This window comes from Sesamum indicum, linkage group LG12, assembly GCF_026168435.1.
Source record: "Sesamum indicum cultivar Baizhima isolate 11 linkage group LG12, ASM2616843v1, whole genome shotgun sequence".
Taxonomy (NCBI): domain Eukaryota; kingdom Viridiplantae; phylum Streptophyta; class Magnoliopsida; order Lamiales; family Pedaliaceae; genus Sesamum; species Sesamum indicum.
In genome coordinates this window covers 8,504,265-8,526,561 of record NC_142668.1, presented here as the reverse complement: position 1 = coordinate 8,526,561, position 22,297 = coordinate 8,504,265, and the positions used below count along the sequence as shown (strand labels likewise).

Sequence of the window (22,297 nt, the reverse complement as noted above, 5' to 3'; positions counted from 1 at the left end):
CAAAAACCTTTGAAATTGAAGGCCTTTCATTTCCTACAAGCTTCGCATGAATCATTTTATATGTTTCCAACACGAAGTCCCCTTGCAACCCAACACAACCCTTCCAGATCATGTGAAAACACTTATTAATCAATAACACAACTCTGTACTGTTCTGAAAGCTGTTGCTGTCTGCCAAAGCATTTCTGTAAACAAATCCCTCAAACATTTACAAAGAAATTCCTCCTGCCCTCATGGAGATCAAGTCAAAGGGACATAGGATCATAGGAAATCCATATAATTAAAGTATCCGCACTTAAAACCACCACAATTTTAGTGGTAAAATATTAAGGGATAATTTTAATTTTTTTATTATAAATATATGTCATTTATTTATAATTTTTTATCGCGCTTGAATAAGACGACCTGGATCAGGGATCTCGATCATGCCATGTCAATTCCTGAGGATTAGAAAACACGTCAAGCTAGTCGGGTCGATCCCCGACGAATACACTCCAACGGTCAAATTAGTTTCTAGTCGAGATGTATGTAATATTAAATAACTGGATTTAATAGAATCATGAATTACCTTTAATTGGTTTAAGCACTGTGTATTTATAGAGATGGAGTCGATTACGATCGGATGGTTAGTCGTTGATCAAGCGTCATTAATTATCTATAATGGGAGAAGTGGGCTCATCGGACCAAAGTTGAAAAATACCACAAAATAGGAGGAAAATGACTATTCTCTTTATAAAATTTCTACTAACTTTAATGATTTTATCAGAGGAAGGACGAAATCCCTCAAAACAATAATAGTTTGAGGAGTAAAATCACAATTTCAAATTCTTTAAGGACCAAGACTGCGTAAGTGAATGTGTTTGAGGATCAAAATTGTATTTATCCCGATAATTTCACAGTAATTTTAAATGTATAATATATATATTTTGGTGCAGCTGCCAAGTTGACAGGCTTCTTCTGAGAAAGAGATAGGCAGTAGCTGTTTGCAAGAACCCAGCAGACCAGATATTACTGTCTCTACATTGGTTGGCATCCACTCCTCTCTCTCTCTCTCTCTCTCTCTCTCTCTCTCTCTCTCTTTCCTTGAAATCCTCCACCCCCTTTTCAGCTTCTACATATATATATAAATTCCTCCAGTTTTCCCATTAATCTGTATTCTCCCCAATAACCCTTCACTTCTCTTTACATTTCAACACAGAGAGAGAGAGAGAGAGAGAGAGGAAAGGAAGGATTAATGGCTGGCCGAAAGATGAATGAGTTTCAAGACATGTTGCCTGTGATGGCAGATAAGTTGGGTGGGGAAGGACTGATAGGAGAGCTCTGCAAAGGGTTTAGGCTGCTGATGGACAGTGAGAAAGGGCTCATCACATTTCAAAGCCTGAAAAGGAATTCAGCTCTTCTGGGGCTCCAAGATTTGGGGGATGACGAGTTGCAGAGCATGTTGAATGAGGGCGATCTCGACGGCGATGGCGCGCTTGATCAGATGGAGTTCTGTGTGCTTATGTTCAGATTAAGCCCAGAACTGATGCAGCAGTCTGAGGCTTTGTTGGATTGTGCTCTTCAGCAGGAGTTCAAAGCTGCTTGTTTTGGCAGAAAATGATCTCTTTTTTTGTGAATAATGGCCTGTGCATAATGATTAAGTTCTTCAATTCCATTTTGTCTTGGTTATATGTTTTTGGTTTTTTTGACAAAGATGTCATGTCCTTTGTTAAGGTAAAGGACTTCAACAATGGTATAGGTCAAGACAAATCTGCGGTGCTTGCAATTTTTGCAGCCGCCTTAACGCAATCTACCCTCTATTGTAAATGAACAAATTACTCTCTATAATAAAAAAATAACAATTTATCTCTTTATACTTTTTATTATCTTCCTGTCTTTTAAGTAGTTAAATTGCTTCATTTTAAATAATATAGATAAATTGCTGTATTGTACAATACACAAATTTTCTCTTTTACAAGTTGTTTGCATTTTTCTCTTTTTCCAGGTGACTTGAAACAATCTGAATTTGGAAAAGAAATGGAAATAAATTAGCCTGCATTTGCGATGACAAAGGTTATTGCAGTAACATCATACGAGAATTAGCGAAATTATTAACTATAGTTCGAAATTATGAAAAGACTTTTTCCCTATGTTTGGTTCTGTGTCTGCTCACCTTCACTAGGTGTGCAGATTGTAATTTATTTTTTTTATTTTTTATTGTTTTATCTTTTTTTTTATTTTTGAATTTTTTTTTCTCTCTCTTCTTTCTTTTCAGTCTTTGACTGTGCAGCTTTTTCTCTTTCTTTTCTTTATTTTTTCTTCTTTCTTCTCTCTTTCCTTTTTTTAATTGTTCTTTTTAAATTATTTGTATTATATGTATTATATATTATTTAATATATAATATATGTGAAATGTAATGAATAATTAATACTAAAAAATAATTATTAACTTATAAAATTATTGATATTAAAGATATTTACTATCAATGCTACTTAGTTAAAATATTTAAAATTTTTCTACCTAACGGAAATATTGTAGCAGTTGCGTACACTACTGATAATATATTAGTACTATATATCTAATTTGTATTTTTATCAATTATCTGTTAAAATTTATCAGTTCATATATAAAAGTCTAATGAATGTATTTTCAACATGTTATATAGTGCATTTAACGCTTGATTACAAATTTTTTCAACTTAGACCATTTAAATCTTTTATACTCATAATTTTTTCTATTTCAATAAAATATTTGAGAAATTTGAAAATTGAGGACTATATACCAATAATACATACTTAATTCTAAATTTTTTATTTAAATTTTATATATTATATTTTTTCATTATAAAGATAAAGTCTAACAAAATCATTTTGGAGACAATAGTACAATGTACTTAATTATGCATTAAAATTATAATTATTATTTAAAATGTAAAAAAAAATTACTTAACATAAATATATATATATTATATTTCACTAACAAACAAAATACTATATATATACACATATATATTAATAAATATATATATTCAAAGACATGATTTGACAATGAATAGTAACTCCTATCTCCCAAATTCTAACATCAAACATACACCACTTATTTTACACTATTTTATACTATATCAAAACACAAATCCAAACATACCATCTATCTCAAAACACATACTTATCTCTATTTTCCTCTCTCAATCATTAAAATACCAAAACAAAAATATTCAAAATATTAATCCAAACATAATGCTTGAGTTTTGAGTGATATTAGAAACGGAAATCATTTAATACTTGTACCTAATTTTTTTAGATAAAAAAATACAATGAGATTTGAACATTACGAAAGAGAGAAAAACAAAAAAAACTACTTGAGACGAAATTTATGAAAAATCCAACCCAAATCAAAATCTGCTACGGGCGTTCCGACAGTGAAGGGAACATAGCAATGCCCCCAACCAAAAATAATTTGCAATGGTTTAAGAGTAAACAACTAAAACGTAGGAATGTAATGTAAAAGCCCATTGCAAAACTCGTCAGTTTGACAAACAATTTTAATCCTCTATTGCAATGGTTTTTCCAAGGGAGTTCAGACGAGTTTTTGTTTGTTTAGTTAGTAATATTAGGACAAATTTTGCAACGATTTTGATTTTAGCCATCCATCGCAACAGTGTCTTCGACGGAGTGGGGACGGGGTATTGTTTGTTTGGATAGTATTATTTGGATTCAGATTAAGATTCTCACTTTCAATTTTGCGACGGTTATTTGTGATGGTGATTTGTCACAAATTTTGGATAACTTTTGTAATGATTAAACGCTGCAAATTACTATTCTCTTTTCTATATTTGGGAAAACATTTGTAATATTTTTATTATTTTAAGAGAGTTGTGATATTTTATATACCTCTTTTTTGGGATGGTTCGTTAAAATCTATCCCAAATTATGTAATTTTTATTTTTAAAAAATAAATGTATTAGTTGTAAATAATTTTTAATTAAAATGTATGATAAATTGCATTTAAATTTAAATTTAGGACGCAATGCAGTTAAAAATAAATAAAACATAAAATTATTATCAATAAATTAATATAAACAAAATTTTGATAATATTTTTTTTTCATTAACATGTAAAAATACAAAAAAAAAAAAAAAGAAGAAAGAGACATCCTAATTTAATGTTGTTTTCTCCTGATCGTCATAAAAGGGTGTGAATCGGCATATGCAATAGATTCTAGCCCTTTGGGTCATAGGAGCGGTGCGTGGGGTTGTCGCTTGGAGGGCAGGTCGTTGGTGGTAGTGGGATCCTTATAATGTCCCACGTAGTAAGTACTTACTGGGTGCTGTCCACCTTCCTCTTATAGCAGTCAACAATGAGCTCCATTTTCTTGGGTGGCTTTCTGAGCTTGAACTCCTATAAAATAATCAAAAGACATGTATGTTTCTAAATTTTACAATAATTATAAGAATTTAATGGAATGGTTATTTCCTAAGTTCTTTTTGTGCATCCCTACGGAGGATAGACCCTGGAAGTAGCTAAGAAGACGGTTTGGATGAAAAACTACATTAAAAAATTGGGTTTAGTACTTACTATTGTTGAATCAGTGGTTATCTTTTGTGATAACAATGGGGTGATGGCACAAGCAATGAAATCGAGATCTCACATCATAGATCCAAGCATATTTTTGGACACTCAAAATCTTCCAAGCATGAACAATCTACAATACCGGCTGGCCTCGTGGGTCTACTATATTTTTTTGTCGAAGCAATATGGTCCAATCGTGTGTTACCTCTTTCTACCACCTCTACCTGCAGATGGTCACTACCTAAGAATTTTCATGAATCCTATCATGAGATCTGGGGCCAAAAAGATTTGACCATAGCCTAGTTGTTCACCTTCAAAGCAACTACTGGCTTGGTCATGCAAGGCACCACATCCATCCAATGGATGCGGTCTTCAATCCAAACCACTCTCCAGAAACGACTTTCAAAGTCTCTAGATGTTCAACTTTCATGATGAAACACCATGGTATCATGTTTGGAATCTTTCCAAGCCATCACATTCACCACTAAGTCTATATCTACATGCATATTGAGATTAAACATTATTCACATGAATCTAGAAGCTATTATCGCTTTAGCCTTTCCAAAATCAACTCTCCACAAATTGTGTGTCAAGAACAGTTCTTTAATCCTTTTTCAGGTATTAAAGACTATTCTCAACGACAGTCTACTACTTCCTCCGGACACAATTGATTTTCATTGTTATTTCAAAGCATATAGAACATCAGGTCTGATGCACCGACAATATTTCTATACTACCTACATCAAAGATGTAGGGGATGTCAAACATATAAGTTTTCTCATCAGTCTACCGTGACTAAGTCTTGAACAATGTAACCCTTTATGTAGGAATCCAATTCCTTTCATGGAGAATTGTGCGAACAATATTCATGTTTCAATGTTTCCTAGCATCTTTAGTTCATTCCAAATGAATAAGACATTACACACAAAATACTTGAAACACAACCAAAATCCCACTAATCTTTGAGCTCGTTCTTGACCGAGTCATATTTCGTATATCAAAACGAATATTCCAGTTACTTGAAGTTCCAAACCTAGTTTGAGCTCCATGTTGAATAAAATAAGGCTTCAAGCCATTGATTCAGATCGATGTCCCATATCGCTGCTCCTTATGTCCTATTGGATCGTTCTAATTGATTTGACAGACTCAAAAGACATATACCTCTGGTATCTAAGGTATTATGGTATCCCCAAGGAGGACTGGTATATAATTAGTAAGGAAAAATAATTATAAATGATGTTTGCAATACCCTGTAATAGTCCTGCACAAACTAAAGTCGCACTAGTCCCTTGATTTATGTAGGACTATCCCACAAACTCAAATACTTTATAGGAAAAGGATTTGTTGTGCAACCCATGTTGGTCCACTTCCTTTGAGGAAAAACAATGGATGATAATATAATAAACAATCGTTCCTATATAAATAATTTATGTGCACATTAATTAGTTAATTAACAATAGGCTCATAATCGTAGATTGGATTAATTTGTAGCAGCAGAAGTATAGATGTCGATCCGCCTATCTGAATCTGGTCTATCTACATGCTCATGCCTTAATTGGATCATGAACCTGTCATATATGTCATTGTCTTGAAGATCATCCCACGAATATTTTCAAGCTTCCCCCCACGTTGGATCATGATTTAAATATTGTGCAAACTACGAACACGCTTTGCTCACCTTGGTAATAATTCACTCATTTACACACTTCAGATTCATGTAATATATGGTAGTGATCAAAGAATATATATATATATATATATATATATAAACAAAGAGTATATTTGGGAGAGTGTTGTGATCAATTTATTTATTGTATCATGCTTGTCTTCTTTGATCAAAATTATACCCTATTTATAGATGTACTAAATCCTATGTGTAAAAGAAGTCCATATCCCAACATACATTTGGAGGATTACAAACTCTATCTCAAATAAGGTTTATCCTAGAGGAATTCTTATTCCAACATATATTTAGGAGACTGAAAACTCTATGAAGTAGCATTTATTCTAAATGAGTCCTTATCCCAACGTTTGTTAGAATACTTCAAATTCTATATCAACCCAACCCATGTCCGTAACTTTTGGATATACTTGATCATCATCGACTTAAACTTTATAATTACTTGGATAACTTGATGGTGGGTTTGCCATCTGCTTTATCCCCCAAGTCCGAAATATAATTGCTGGATACTAATTATTTTAGTCCTTATAAAATTACTTTGGGATTAATTTCTTCAAATCAAGTTATGATGAATGAGAAATTAAAAATTGAGTTAAAGACGAAAACATAATTAATTTATTTTTATTTGAGTATATCATGATCAATTCAAGGTTAGATGTGTGAGACATATGAAATTTGTGACACATAATGATTGATAGGGCCTAGTAGTCACAAAAGCTCCTACATGAAAAATTAAGACAAGGAACTTGATTCATTGACTCCCACAAGTACGTAGAAGGTCACATTGCACTCTATTTCTTGTCTTTTCATTTTTTTTATAATTAATATTTTTATAGAAAGATGTTGCATTTATTCATAACCTTGGATGAGGACGTATTAATTTTTAAGGGAAATGTAAAGAATTCATATCATCCATTTGAAGAAGACGGGATCTAAGTTCTAGCTCCAAGTCTCAGTTGCTTTGAATGAAGTCGCATTATAAACGTATTTTCTCCTTGAATGTTTTAGTGCGTCTTTTTAAGTGCATGTCTATAGCTTAGCGCCCGCATCAACGCCACGTTGGAGTCACATGTGTACAAGTTTGTTATGTTATAGGGTCACATTTTGCCCCACTTCTTGCTCGTTTCCTCTCTATAAATAGTGGCAAAATTTCACTTTTGGTCCCACTAGATAGGGTTATTCTCACTTTTGGTCCCGCGCTTTAGGTGCTCAACACTTGTAGTCCCAAAATCCTAATTTTTTAACACTTTTAGTCCCGTGCCGTTAAAAACTGACGGAAACGGCACGTGACTGTCACGTGTCGTTAGTCTGTTGCAAGATTGGCGCTGAAAACAGACTGCAATGCTTGTGTACAGTGTTTGGAGGGAAATAATGGCGCCAAAAATATATTTTTTTGCTATATATATATCCAAACAAACCCACAAACGCCACACTACATTCTCATCTTTTTTTCATAGGCCAAAAGATGTCACAAACATCTCAAAATTCTTCAAATATTATGCATTATTTAATGTTCTTATATATTATTAGATGATCTTTTAGTAATGGTCAATTATGTGTAAAATGACTAATGGATATACCTTTTTTACAAGTAATTATAGTTTATGTTGTGTTTAAATGTGTAAGGATAAATTCTGAAAGCAATAAAAATGCAAACTAAATTGCACAAAAGCAATAAATTAAATTGCAAAAAAACAAGAAATATACTCAAATGCACTGGTTTTGACAAAAGTGACAAAAGTCTTCTTACAATACCTAGCAATATTTTGTTCCTTGAAACTTCACAAATTTTCGTTACCAATACAAGCAATAAACCTGATGCTATACAAACCAAAAATGGCTGCCAACAAGTCATCAAAATATGTTGCTATACAAGCCAAAAAAGTTATTGCCAATGCATCTCATTTTGCCTTCTTAGCTATTTTCTTCTTCCGAAAGTAATCATGTTTTACAAACATTACCATTTTCATCCTTATTGTAAACAAAGTAACATGCCTATCTATGCATAAAACATGGGGGCCTAATACAACAAGAAGAATCATAAAAAACAACCAATAACAACTAACAAATTATCAAGACTTCAATTAAACTAAAATCCCAAAGTCCTAAAAGCTGAATAACTAACTCAATTATCAAAAAGCTCTTAATACTCATACCTCTGTAATGCATGCAAATCCCACGACAAAAATTTCAACTAAGCTAAACAACAATTTAAACGGAGAGATATATAATTGAACAAACGCAAAAGGCTTACTGCGAAGGTAGTAACAGTGGCTCCTATTAACCCAAAAACTAGAATTCCCCATAGCCTCATGCCCTCTTCTTTCTCCTGATAACCTCTGTTGGGTTGCGGCCTTGGATTATCCCCATTCCATTTATCGCCTTCCTCTTTGCTCATTCTCTTCTATCTCTTTATTCTATTCTCAATTCAAGAATTTCTATCGATCAATGATGACAACGTGCTTTTATTCTGAGAAATAAATGCATGGACCATATGCCTTTTATTCTCAGAAATTGAAAACAATAACATCGAGGAACAAAAAATATGTCTAAAAAACAACACATACAACAACATATGGACAAAACAAACCCATTTGTCCTCATAAATTGAAAACAATAACATCGAGGACCACAAAATGTCTAAAAAACAACATACACAACAACATCGTTGAAATCGTAAAAAGAGTTTGCAAGTTTACTAACGTATTTCTGGTACTTAGGGTCTGGAAAATCGATAAGAACTTGGTGCCTCAAGCTCATCTTCCTTCCGCCACTCTATGCTCCAAAAACTGGGATAATTGTTCGGTAGATTTGGGGAAAAGGGATTTCGGGGATTAGGGATTTAGGGATTTTGTTTTCTGGATTTGGGGAAAAGGGGAGAAGAACGTATTTTGCCTTCGTCTGAAATGACTTACCAGTTGACCAACATGGACCATACCAACAGATTAACGGCACATGACAGTCACGTGCCGTTTCCGTCAGTTTTTAACGGCGCGGGACCAAAGGTGTTAAAAATTTAGGGTTTTGGGACTACAAGTATTGAGCACCTAAAGCGCGAGACCAAAATTGAGAATGACCCTATCTAGTGGGACCAAAAGTGAAATTTTGCCATAAATAGTGTAGTCAGGTTGAGTGTGCTGAGTGAAATATTGTAATAAAAACAGTCCCTGTACTTTTCAGATTTAGATTTCCTTCAGAACGTGTTTAAAATTTCTAAAAGATTCATCTTCTCATGGTATCAGAGCTTTTCTTGTAAAGGTCTCTATACTTGCTTTTCTAATTACATAAGGTGCAAGTCGAGACTAGTTGCAAAACACTTCAACCAAGTAGAAAGATCGACTACAATGAGTATTTTCACTAGCAGCGAAGTCTGTTACAATTTGAGTTTTCTCAGCAATGGATGCGGCTAAGGGTTGGCCTATACATCAACTTAAACAATGCAGTTTTACACTAGTACCTAGATGAAGAAGTTTACATGCGCCCTTCGAATGGATATCACACCAAACCAGGCATGGTGTGTTACTTGAAACTATCCTTGTACGCGTTGAAGTGGCCTTCCAGGCAATGGAACAACGAATTTACTATGAAGCTGCTTGAATTCAGATTTCACCAGTATGATCCCTGTCTTTTTATTAAGGATATTGATTCTCAACTTTTAGCTCTTTTAGTTTATATTGACTATATTTTACTAACAGGTACATGCAGCCAGTTAATACAAAAACTGAAAAACTATATGGACTCACTTTTCACAATTAAGGATCTAGAACATGCAAAGTTCTTCCTTAGATTAGAAATAGCCAGATCAAGCTCTGGAGTTTTTGTTTCTCAGCTCAAATATGCTACTAACATTGTGGTTCATGTAGGGTTATCTCAAGAGAAATCAACTTCTACCCCACCTCCACTAGGGCTGAAACTCACTCAAGATGAGCAAGGCATGTTACACTGACACGGAGACACTTGGTTGGGTTTCTTCTGTACTTGGGCTTGACAGGACTAGATATACTCACACGTCGTTCAACAACTTAGCCAGTTCGTTCAACGGCCTACTAACCAACATTGGGATGCAACACTTCATGTGCTATGTTATGTCAAAGGTACTCTCAATAAAGGGGTCTTTCTTTGCAGCCAATTGTGATCTTAAAATCACTGCCTACTATAATGCCGACTGGGCCTCTTGTCTTGACTCCCGATATTCTTTAATAGGATATTGCATATTCCTCGACTCCTCCTTAATATCATGGAAAACTAAGAAACAAACAACTGTGTCACAATCCTCGACAGATGCTGAATATCGTGCCATGGCCTCAACAGTTTGTGAACTTATGTGGCTGTCTTGTATTTTGCAGGATTTTCAGGTGGGCGTTCCTAAACCTATTCCATTCTTTGTGGACAATCAGCCTGCCATTCATATAACTAAAAATTCGATTTTCCATGAACGTACAATGCATTTAGATATTGATTGTTATGTGGTTCATGATCAATACAAAAGTGGTTTTATTCTACCTTCTCATATCTCAGGCACATTGAAACTAGCTGACATGTTTACTAAGAATCTCGCGAGTGCCCGTTTTGCTTCTATAATTGTCCCATTGGGGCTAATTATAAGTGAATGTCTACAGCTCAGGGCTCATGTCACCGCCACGTTGAAGTCACACGTGTACAAGTTTGTTCTATCAGTTAGGTCCACACTTTCAACCTGCTTCCCATTCGTTTCCCTCTCTATAAATAGGGCAATCACATCGAGTGTGCTAAGTGCAATTTTGTAACAAAAAACAGTCTTTATATTCTTCAGATTTAGTTTTCCTTCATAACAATGTCTCTCAAATTCTCTATAGATCTTCATCTTCTCATGATCCTTGCCAATGTTGTTTACAAAGAGGTTGTTGTAAATAAACTGAAAAGAAGGAAGCCATGTAAAGAAATCCTTAGCTTCATTATCACATTGATACTACTGCAACTGGCTCAATTGCTCACAATGTCCAAGGGCAAACGAGTTTTTAGTGCAGTTTGACATTGTATCAGATGGAAGAAGACTCCCCCTACAGTTAACTCTTTCTTCTTCTGTTCTGTTCTTTTTTGTTTGTTGACAGCCACCATAGAGGAGCGACGCAATGATCCAACAGGCTACATTTCATATGCACAGTTACAAGTTACAAGTGAGAGATCAAACATGAAATCATGAATAAAAAAGAGAAAACACTATAAGAAAATAACTCAATAGCTACGAAAAAATTTAATTTTATTTCATTGCTATTGAGCCATTTTCTTGTAGTAAAATCCAGCAAAGACAACAAAAAATTAAATCACAGGTCTTGTATAATTCGTACTTAATTATATCGCATCGAGCTAGAGGAATTAATCTTCTGAAAGCGATGTGATTGAACTTCATTCAGATCCTGAAGGCCCTACTGGAAAACAATGTTAGCATTTGAGGAAGCCCTCGAAAAGCCCATGATCTGCGATTTGATTTTTTCTCTCAGAAGGGAGTCTCTTGGCTTGGAGAGACTTGTGCAGAGAAACACTTCTTGCAGCACTTTTCCATTCTTGAGAAAGAATTTCACCAGACTAATGTCGTTTGCACATTCTGTAAAGCCGTGAATCTTTACCACCTTTAGATGGTAAAGAAATGGCTTCAAGGATTGAGTTTGCGATTCCCAGTATCGTTCTTCCCCTGAGCTTGGTGATTGCCACAGGTCCTTGTTCCACTGCTGTAATCAAGATATATGTGTGTGTGTGAAAGCCATGCAGAGAAAGAAAATCAAGTTACAAAAGATGCACTTAGCATGAGGGGAAATAGTAGTAGAGTTCTATACTTACTCGCCGTTCAACGTTGTGACCAGCGATAATCTTGATAATGATAGTATGGATTGTGGGAGTACTCCTGAAAAGACTTGCCAGTCCAGGGTTATTGTGCTTGTTTAAGCCTGTACTCAACTCCAAGGACTTTACTTTATTGAAAGGACACAGTGAAACTCCTGCAATTTCATTGTTTTTTGACAGAATCTGTAGCCAGAAAGGATTTTGAGCATGAGTTAAGAGCACAGAAATTAGAAAGAGACACAAGATTTATGTGGTTTGATTGAATCCGGCTATGCACAGAGACGATGGTGAGAGTATTTTACTATAATAGAACGAGGTAGAGAATCAAGAACACATAAATGGCTGTCAAATTAAAGCTAACACAATAGCTGTGAAGATGCCCTACATAGTGACTACAAATCAATCGAAAATATATGGTTATTCGTTATGATTAATTATTATGATCAAATGTAAAAATCATGTCGAACAGTAATTAATAGTTTCTAAGCAATGGCTATTAGCTGTGGTTTCTACACCGAAAGCCTAAACCATGATTTTTAAGCCATAATCACTAATGTAAAGAATAATTCTATGTTTTTTTTTTGGCAATGAATGTAAGACACTGTAGAGGGTAAAGGTCTGAAATATGAAATATATGAGGTTCAAAAGGCCAACTATTTGAAGATAAAATTAGATGAGGGATAGAAGTACCTCAATGCACTGGCTTTGAAGTGTCAAAGAGTGGCAACAGGAGATTCCAGTGAGAAAGTTGGACACGCTTTGAACCTTTGCTGAGGTTAGATCCTCCTGAAGTAGGAAGAATCCGACGTCCACCTCATGCAGTGACGTTAAGTTCTGTAAAATACATTCCTCAGTGATGGCATTATATGACCACGACATGATTTGGAGTGTCGGGGCCTCAATCATCAGACGGGTACTAATACTATAAGCATCGAAACAGCTTGACACCTTCAATCTCTCGAGTTTTTGGACCGTGATTTCCAGGTGCTCCAGCTGAAAACAGTTCTCCAGGCTTAAATCTTCTAACGCGGGGCACTCAACTCTGAGATGCTTCAGACCGTAACAGGCATCCATATGCAACTTCTTAAGCAAAGGAAACGATGAATCTGTGAACAAATTCACAAGTGTAGGCTGATCATGCAAAATGGCCCGTGAAAGCGACAACAATGACAATGATCGAAAGCCACCCTTCATGATTTCCAGAGGAGGCAACCTGAAACCAGGATGCCATGACTTCAATCTCAAAGCTCGTAAAGTTGCACTATTTATAACGCTGCGTGGGAAGTTGAAGTAATCAGACGTAGAAACCTCGACATCTAATTCTTGGACGTTATGCTTAACAGCATGTCGAATCAAACCAACTAATCTAGAGAAGCTCAAGAAAGCTCGAAATCTTAGGACCCTTATGTCGGAATGCTTCTCGAGAAGGCTCAAAATCTGATCAACGTATTCCGCGCCTTTTAAAACATATGAACGAGCCCTTTTTCGCACGGTTGAGCTCATAACAATGGAGTCATTCGAAAGAGAGTTCACGGTGGTAAAGTCGAGATCAGGGAATGAATACCAGAGATTCTTCCACCGTTTCGAAAGCACGCTTGTCTGTGCGATGGATTTGATCGGCAGGAAGAAGAAAACGTGATGAAGAATGTCGTCCGGGAGATCACTGATGCGGTCTTCGGTATCAGTTCTTGGCCTTTCCTTTGCTGCATTCAGAAGTTTTTTCCTCTTCGCCGATCTTGTTTCCATGGATCATAAATTTGGCGTCTGTTTTTCCTGTGATGATGGATCACCGATGTCAATCATGATAAACATTGTGTGCGGCTAGTTTTAGGATTTCTTTTGAGTTTGAAGGTTTCAAATAGCTAACTCCGCTCTTAACACGAGATCAGTGCTAAGGTTGTTGGAATTCAATCAAAGGTTATTTGTTTGATGCAATCATGCAATTGTGAGAGCCCCTCTTAGAATAATTGTTACTTTAGCCCTCAAGCTTGAAAGAAATGTCGTTCTGTCTCCTATAATCGGCATTTCTACAACAAGGGAAAAAATAAAAAATTGGAATGTTGGTAATTTATCCATATTTATAGATAATAATAAAAAAAAAGAGATTATGTTTATTTTTATCAATTGTTATAGAATAGATAAAATCAAAAGAGAGGTTTGAATGGATCATATATTTATATAGGGTAAAATATTTTTTTTAGTCCCATAAAATAAGGATATAATTTTTTTTGGTACCACAACTATAACATGTGATGCTTTAAGTCCTATAAAACTCAAAATTATGTCTTTTTAATCCAAAAAAAAAAAATGTGATTGGGCTTTTTTAGTCCCAAAATTACAATATATTTTTAGTCCCACAACCACAATGCACGTAATTTTTTGGAATAAAAAACACGTAATTATGAATTTTATGGAACTAAAAGCGACACCTATCATAGTTGTGGTACCAAAACAAATTCTATCCTTATTTTGTGAGACTAAAAAAATATTTTGCCTTATTTATATAATTCTATTATATATAAATATTGTAGAATCCACTACCCAAAAAAAAAAAAAAAAGAATAAAAGGCTGATACATTAATTCTTTACTAAAAAAAAATGCAAAAAATTTTATACCTCAAAATTCTTAGCCAAAGATTTGGAGTGTGCCTATTGAGAAAGATATTGGTTGTATCTCAAGATGGATGTAGAATTCATTTGTTAAACTCGAAAAGAGGTTAGATCCAAGGGTGTTTTAAGACATATCAAAAGGAGATTTTAGGGTACTTCAAATTGTACAAGATTCCTAATATTGATGTTCTGCTGCCCACATTAAATTATTTGATGTATTATTCTACATGGCAGAATATGAATTATGCTGTAAATTACAGGAAACATACTTTTTAGTTTTAAAATACAGGTAAATTAATTTTAGAGCATGTATAGAGGTTGGCGAGTTAAAAAAAAAATAAAAATAAAGAATCCTCCACTCATCATGAGATGATTATGAATCCCCTATATCTACAATGTGTATCCTTTTAGTTCATGATCATAACAATTGATCAAGTATAAAATTAAAGGAGTTTCTTGTTTTGATAAATTAGAAATATAAGTGTAGAATGGATACATATTTGTTGAAGTTCAAGATTGAACACCAATCTAATTCTGTGCCCTAAATTACAATCGGGAGATTAGCTGATGAAAGGATCGTATTTGCATTGTATTTGTAACTCATAAGTTCATGAGTATCATATTTTCTCTAGTGCCTTGGACTAGATGCATGGCCACCCATATGCAATTTGTACCTTAAATTAAGAGGTTAATTTCAAGGTGATTAATTAATCTGCACGATATGATCGCCAATTAAATTGTATATGATAGGAAAAATCTCATTTTTTATCCTATAATTTAAGTCATGTTTACTTTTGGTCCTAATGATTACGGAAATATTACTTTAAGGATAATATCTTGATTTTGGTTAAATTAGATTTTCTCAAAATTAAATTTGCCCAAAATTAGTTTGAGAATAGCTTCCAAATAAAAAAAGAATTTGAGTACATTGCAATTTCAGACATATGATTTTCTACTTTTAATTGTGTTTGTGATAATATTGGATGTCATTTCAGTTAATAATAGATGGTCTGTATTATTGTAGCATGATTATGTGGGATGCATAAATGTGTATAATTTGTTAATTCAATTAACAAAAAAGGATGATTTCAAAGCCCATTGATCTTGTGCATGGTTTAGTTTTTGTTGGGTTGGGACATCTCGTACTTCTTACTTTCTCTGCTCTCTTGTTTTTAACTTTGTTATTAAAATCCTTGCTTTTCTCCTTATTTATGTACTTCCCCCAATTTTTTTTTGGGGTTTTTTATTTTTTAAATTGTTATAAGAGTAGATAGATGGGGGTAGTTATTTTCTTTTTATAAATTAAGTATAAGGAGCAAACCCCATAGATTGGCCATATAGGATCCATGGAGAAGAGGCCGGATCCCACGACGGAGAGTCCAAGAAGACGGAAAGGTGTTACAAGGCCCATTATTTATAAATGGGTCAAAAATCTAATGATAGTGTAGGCCTAACCTAGATTGATCATAGACCCATTGCGTGCTCCATGAATCACATAAAATTGAGTTTATGATCATCCAACAGGACGTGCTAAATCAAGGAGCTAGCGGCTGAAGACCTGGCTGCAAGCCTGTCTGTAAGCCAAGAGAGCTACCCGAGCCGAGCATTCCTGAGTTTAAGAAGGAATGCAATAAGGCTCTATTGCTCTATACCGAACTGCACTATTTCACGAAGGGAAATAGAATAGCAGGTCTACCTATCTATCTTCTATGGACTCTGAGCTATGAGTTCTGAGCTCGATGCTTGAGTTAGCTGCTCTGAGTTCTTGACTTATTGAGCTATAGAGCTATTGAGTTCCTTCTTTATGAGCTATGCACATGGGTCGGTCATGATGTGCATACCATTAGAGGATACATCGCTTTGTCTCTGCTTGAATGGTTGGATGAGAGCTCAAACATCGAAAACTCCACACGCTTCAAAGGTATAATTCATAGTTAATTTAACATTTCTTATATATACTATCCACACATTTATTTTTTTACACATTTGAGTGGTTGAACGCCCAAAAAAGGAGGATTCGACCCCATTGGCTTTAAAATCAAATTTGGCCAATATCTATTTCTTTGATGCGTTACTAATCATGTGCAAAAATTTCAGCATAAGCATCACATCATATTCAAAACACAAATAGTGCAGTACCATATTAGTACTTCAAGACAGAAGATCGACAACGAATGGACGTGGAATACATCGAGCCCTCAATGGTTGAACCTTTGGTGTAATAACCCCTTTACCTTCGGACATATCAATTTCACCAATACTTTCCCACTCAAAGCACTGTATGAGAGACCCCAATGCCAGCCCAACCATTTGCTTAGCCATGTTTTCACCAGGACATCCCCTCCTCCCCCACCCGAACGGCAAATATTTGAAGTCATTTTTACCTTCTTCAAGCCCTTCAAATCTCTCAGGCACAAACTTCTCAGGGTCATCCCATGTTCGAGGATCATTTTGAATATCCCATGCATTTACCAATAGTATAGTTCCACGTGGGACATGGAACCCTCCGACGATGCACGTCCGGGATGAACTATGAGGTGTTAGAAGTGGTGCTGCAGGGTGCATCCGTAGGGTTTCGTTGATGATGCCGCGGAGATATGGAATTTTGGTAATGTCAGAATCCCTTATGAGACGGTCTTTCCCTACAAGGTTGTCGATTTCGGCTCTTGCTCTTGTTAGGATGTCTGGATGTTGTAGCAGGAGAGAGAATGCCCACTCCAGTGTGTTGGATGAAGTATGAGATGCTCCTTGGACTAAAACCTATTTAGGTAGGAAGATGAGTTTGAGAAGGAAAATTGTGAAGATTGTAGCTGAAATCAATATATGTACACAATGACTTTGCAACTAGGCAACCAAAGATTGAAATATGGTTTGATTAAAAAGTAGGCAAGTACTGGAAAATAGTATTTTTAATCCCATAAGTTAGGCCCTCATATCATTTTTTGTTCCATTCATTACAGGATTAACACTTTTAGTCCAATAAGTTATAAAAATTAGCACTTTTGACCCTTATGCACTTTTCATATACAATTTAACGATTTAGGTCACGTGTCTAGCACGTTACCTTTAAGTATTTTTGGTTGGAGGAAAAATTGATCATTTTTTCAATAGGAGAAGGATATGATTCAATTTTTGTTAGAAAAGAGAGAAATCACTATGCTTTTTTGCTTTAATTTCCTTCAAAATTTATTTTTTTCCTTCACATGTAGTTATATTTTTCTTCAAAAATGGTCCCAAGTTGAAAACCAAGTCAATTTTCTTTCCAACTAAAAATACTTAAAAACCACATATTAAGCACGTGCTCTACACTCTTAAACTGTAGATAAAAAAGTGGATGTGGACTAAAAGTGCTAATTTTGTAAGTTATGGGACTAAAAGTACTAATCCCGTAATGAATTGAACTAAAAGTAAAACAAACCTAACTTGTGGGATCAAAATATTATTTTCTTGCTAAGTACTATCATGTGTTCATGAGCAATCAACACTCTGTTTGCACAAATCACTATCAAGTATAAAAATTGAAGGAACAAGCCATCTTACCTGATATGAAATATGTGCAAAATATTTACCTAAAGAAAAAAAACCAAATTACCTTTTTATATTTTTTAAAATAAAACAGTTTATCCCCTTGAAAACGATGGTGTATAGTACGCGCCTTGGATACGATTATTTTATAAATAAAATATAGTTTTGTGTTTAAACATATATATATATATACATAATATTATATAAAACATATAATTTTATTTTAATATATATTTTTATTAAAAGATAATAATGAAACCAAACCCTCTCCACCTGCCTCCTACACAACATTCCCCGTCCCCCCACTGTCTTTGTCGCCACCACCTTCTGCCATTCCCGTTGCGGCTAGGGGTGGGCATTCAAGTTCCGATCTGACCCGATCGGATTTGGGTATTTTTTTCAGTTTTTTATATAAAAATATTTCAGGTATTGGAAATTCAAGAACTCGGCTAGGTGTTCGGGTAGGATTCTCATATCCAATCGGATAGCCGAATTTTGTATATAAAAATACAAATAAAAATTATGTATCTTTTTATGTCTGAATCTAGGATTACATTTAATACTATCCTTCTCTTTTCGACTTTCTATTCTTCTTCTTCTCTCCCAAGTCCCAAAACTCCCAACTCCAGCAAAAATCCCTCTTCTTTCTCCCAATTTTAAAATTTTAAAATGTCATAAGAAGCTGATGGAATGGAATTAGACTATCGAATTCAAAGGTTACTATTAATTTTATTTTCTTTTGTTTCTTAGTTAATTATATTTTTAAATTTTTATTACTTATTAAAAACTCAAACATTTAAATTTTAATAAAAATTGAAAAAAAAATCAACAAATTTTATTAATTTTATTAACAACAAAAAAAAGAGGCAAAATTTTGCATCTATTCGTCCTCCATGAATTCAGAGGCAAATTTTGCCTCTAAATTTTTATTTTAATTTTTTTTTAAAAAAAAAGTTTTGGTATTCGACAAAAAATAAGTTCAAATATTTGATCCGAACTACCCAAACTTCCATTATCCAATCTGATGCCCACCCCTAATTGTCACCCCTCCCTTCTCCGTCACCCCCCTCGCAAACAAATAGATTGGGAGTAGATTATTATTTTTATAATATGAAGTTATTAACACCTTTATATGCATTTTAATTACCAAATATTACTATAAATGTAAAATATTATATAGTAGCATATATACCGTATATTATTGTATTTTATGATATGTATGCTAAAGTATGTATACAATAAGTATATATTAAAAAAATTTAATATATAAAAACATCCAACAATATACATTATAAATTTATAATTAATTAATTGAACATTTCAAAATAATATTTTTTATTTAATGAGACATTGCTTAGGTTTTTTATTTTATTTTTTGGTTTTATTCTTTACATATTAAATGTATAAATGGGCAATTTGAAAATTTTTTATTCAATTCATTTTTCATTCTTTTCGTATACTAAACAGATGAATGATATATCAGACAGTAAAGAAGTACGAATAAAAATATAATATTCAAATTTATATACTGAAACGGAAAAATGCAAGGAACCCCCTTATGATATCACAAATGAGCAAATTATCTTCTTATGAATAAATATATACCGATTTATCATCCTATATTTTTTAAAATACAACAATTATCCTCCTATAATTTTTAAAATGAAGCGATTTACCTCCCTATACAAGGAGGTAAATCGCTTCATTTTAAAAATTATAGGGGATAAATTGCTATAATTTTTTTATTAGAGGATAATATACTCATTTTCAATATCATAGAGGATAAATTGCTTTTCACCCCATACTGAAATATTACAAAAAAAAACAGATGAAATGATATATCAAAGTCACTCTATTACTACTTTTATTCCATTTTTAAGTTTATTCAGTCTCCAAATTTCTGAGTACATACCAATCACCCCTGAAATGAGGATAGTACTCAGGTTCTTTACAAAATCTAAAACACGTCACAGCAAAATCAAAATTGAGGAAATTCTTACCAAGAAAAGGTTTCTTATGGTTTCATCAGTATAGTACTCAGGTTCTTCCCTTTGCAAATCCAACAGAACTTCTATCAAGCTTTTCTGCTTTCCACCACCGTCGGATTCCTCCTCCCCGCGACGCTCCTCTATCACATTTTCCATAAACCTGTCTCGCTTCTCCTGTACTACACTCAACTTTCTCTCTACGTTTCCAAACCCAAACCACCGCATAAAGGGCAGAAAATCGGCGACGTTAGCTTCCAGCGTCACCCTCGACATCTCCGCCACAATGTCCTGAAACATCTCCGCTTCCTTTGAGTTCTCGACTCCCACTTTCCCTGTGATCATTCTCGTCACAATGTTGTAGGTATGTTCGAAAAACAGCTTTCTCATGTCAACATTTTTACTGGGATTGTTATTCTCCAACAGTTTCAAGATCAGGGTTCGGGCCTCATTGCACGGAATGCTCGAGAGCAGGTTCAGTTTATGGGAGGACAGGAGTTCCAGAGCTGAAATCCTGCGCAGATTTCTCCAGTGGTCGCCGTAGGATGCCCATGCAAGGCTGGTGAAGTTGTAGCCGAAGTGCTTCCCGTTCAGGAGATTCGGGCGGTTGGCGAAGATGATGTCGTTCTTGGTGAAGCATTCGTGGGCTGCCGAAGGAGATGAAATGAGGAGGACAGGCCGGGAGCCTAGCCGGAGGAAGAGGATCGGGCCGTGCCGCCTGGAGACCTCTGACAGGGCTCGGTGGAAAGGTGTGGATTTTGTGAAGAAGTAGATGTGGCCTATAAAGGGAAGGTTGGGAAAAGGGGTTGGTGGAAGATTGAGAAGTTTGTGAAGGAAATGTTGAGTAATGGTGTAGAGGGCCAAGAAGAGCAGTGGGAGGAATAGGAGGTGAATGGCATCCATGTCTAAATGAGAAAGGGATGCACAATTCATGGATTTGAATTTCTTGCAATTAATATATCTTTTTATCAGCTTAATTAAGATAGGCACCTGGCCGTCAATCAATTGATTGAATTGATATTACTCTTTTTATAATAGAGAAAGTCGTGCATTCAAATTCAAATCGTCCCCATCCCCGACCCCATTGTACTAAAAGAAATAAATATTTAAAGATAGACACCAATATTAAATTAAAAAGTATATGTTAGCAATGATGTATATATATATATAAGTGGCGATGTTAAATTATAACTAACTAATTACATGTATTTAGTAACAAAAATATTTATTTTATCAATATAATGATTAGAGAATTTTATAGTGATAGTATTTAAGTGAATGTTGTCATTATAAAGTTTTTACTAGAAACAATTAGTGATATATATATATAATGACAATATTTATAATGAAAATAAATATAATTTTAATTATATTTATCTATTATAAAATTATTTCTGTAGATATGTTATTTGAGGTGGTAGCAGTGTGGGTCACGGAACCCACCCAGCCAACTCCAGCACGGACTTGCTCCCGTCTAGTACAAAACCCGTCTGGAGGGGTATGGTCTGGTTGACCTGTTTTTCATTGTAACACGATTTAGATAATTCAATAAATTATATCTTTTCACAAATAAAAATAAGGATAATTTAAGAATATATTAATTACAAATAAGATTGTTCCATGGCACAAATATAATAGTCCAAAACTTTTATCTTCCAATCACTAAAGTCAGTATCTTTTTATCTCCGAGATCGAAGTATAAAGAGTATTGTGATTCTAATTATATTTTCTGAGATAAATGACATGTACGTATCTATTGCGTTGGGCATATTCTTCCACTAGGTATCGTGTATTTGTTTTTACGTTGCAAAAGAGGTCATTTTATTGTGATGAAATTACAAAGAAAGAGGGCTAGTGACTAAAAATCGTCGCAAAGGGCTGACAAAACTTTGCGACAAATGTAAAGTGGTCGCAAAATTATGCAGATGTTTGGTGAGGGAGATTCTGTTGCAAATTTGTTGGATGTTATCACCAAGTTTGTTAAATTTGCGAAAATGCAGTTTCGTCACAGGTCATAATAAATTTTGGGGGAAAAATACAAACAACCTCTTATTATATTGCAAAATGAGCAAATTATCCTCTTATGAAAAAAAAATAACAATTTATCCTCCTGCACTGTTTAAAATACAA

The 22,297-nt window shown here is 34.4% G+C and overlaps 3 protein-coding genes across 3 annotated transcripts; 1 reads left to right on the top strand and 2 right to left on the bottom strand.

The window, feature by feature from the left end:
* The first annotated feature begins 1,039 nt into the window (after positions 1 to 1,039).
* On the top strand, positions 1,040 to 1,852 carry LOC105178613 (calcium-binding protein PBP1). The gene has a single exon (XM_011102123.3). The coding sequence runs from the start codon at positions 1,234 to 1,236 to the stop codon at positions 1,597 to 1,599; it is 366 nt and encodes a 121-aa protein (XP_011100425.2). The 5' UTR covers positions 1,040 to 1,233; the 3' UTR covers positions 1,600 to 1,852.
* Positions 1,853 to 11,585: 9,733 nt separating this feature from the next.
* LOC105178527 (putative F-box/FBD/LRR-repeat protein At4g03220) lies at positions 11,586 to 13,793 on the bottom strand. The gene is made up of 3 exons (XM_011102018.3): positions 12,738 to 13,793; positions 12,045 to 12,230; positions 11,586 to 11,935 (listed from the first exon to the last, which is right to left on the bottom strand). The coding sequence occupies exons 1-3, from the start codon at positions 13,791 to 13,793 to the stop codon at positions 11,633 to 11,635; spliced, it is 1,545 nt and encodes a 514-aa protein (XP_011100320.1). The 3' UTR covers positions 11,586 to 11,632.
* A 2,782-nt stretch (positions 13,794 to 16,575) lies between these two features.
* Positions 16,576 to 21,155, bottom strand: LOC105178528 (cytochrome P450 81Q32-like). Its single transcript, XM_011102019.3, has 2 exons — positions 20,183 to 21,155; positions 16,576 to 17,417 (listed from the first exon to the last, which is right to left on the bottom strand). Exons 1-2 carry the CDS (start codon positions 21,098 to 21,100, stop codon positions 16,809 to 16,811), a joined length of 1,527 nt encoding a protein of 508 aa, XP_011100321.2. The 5' UTR covers positions 21,101 to 21,155; the 3' UTR covers positions 16,576 to 16,808.
* Positions 21,156 to 22,297: the final 1,142 nt, after the last annotated feature.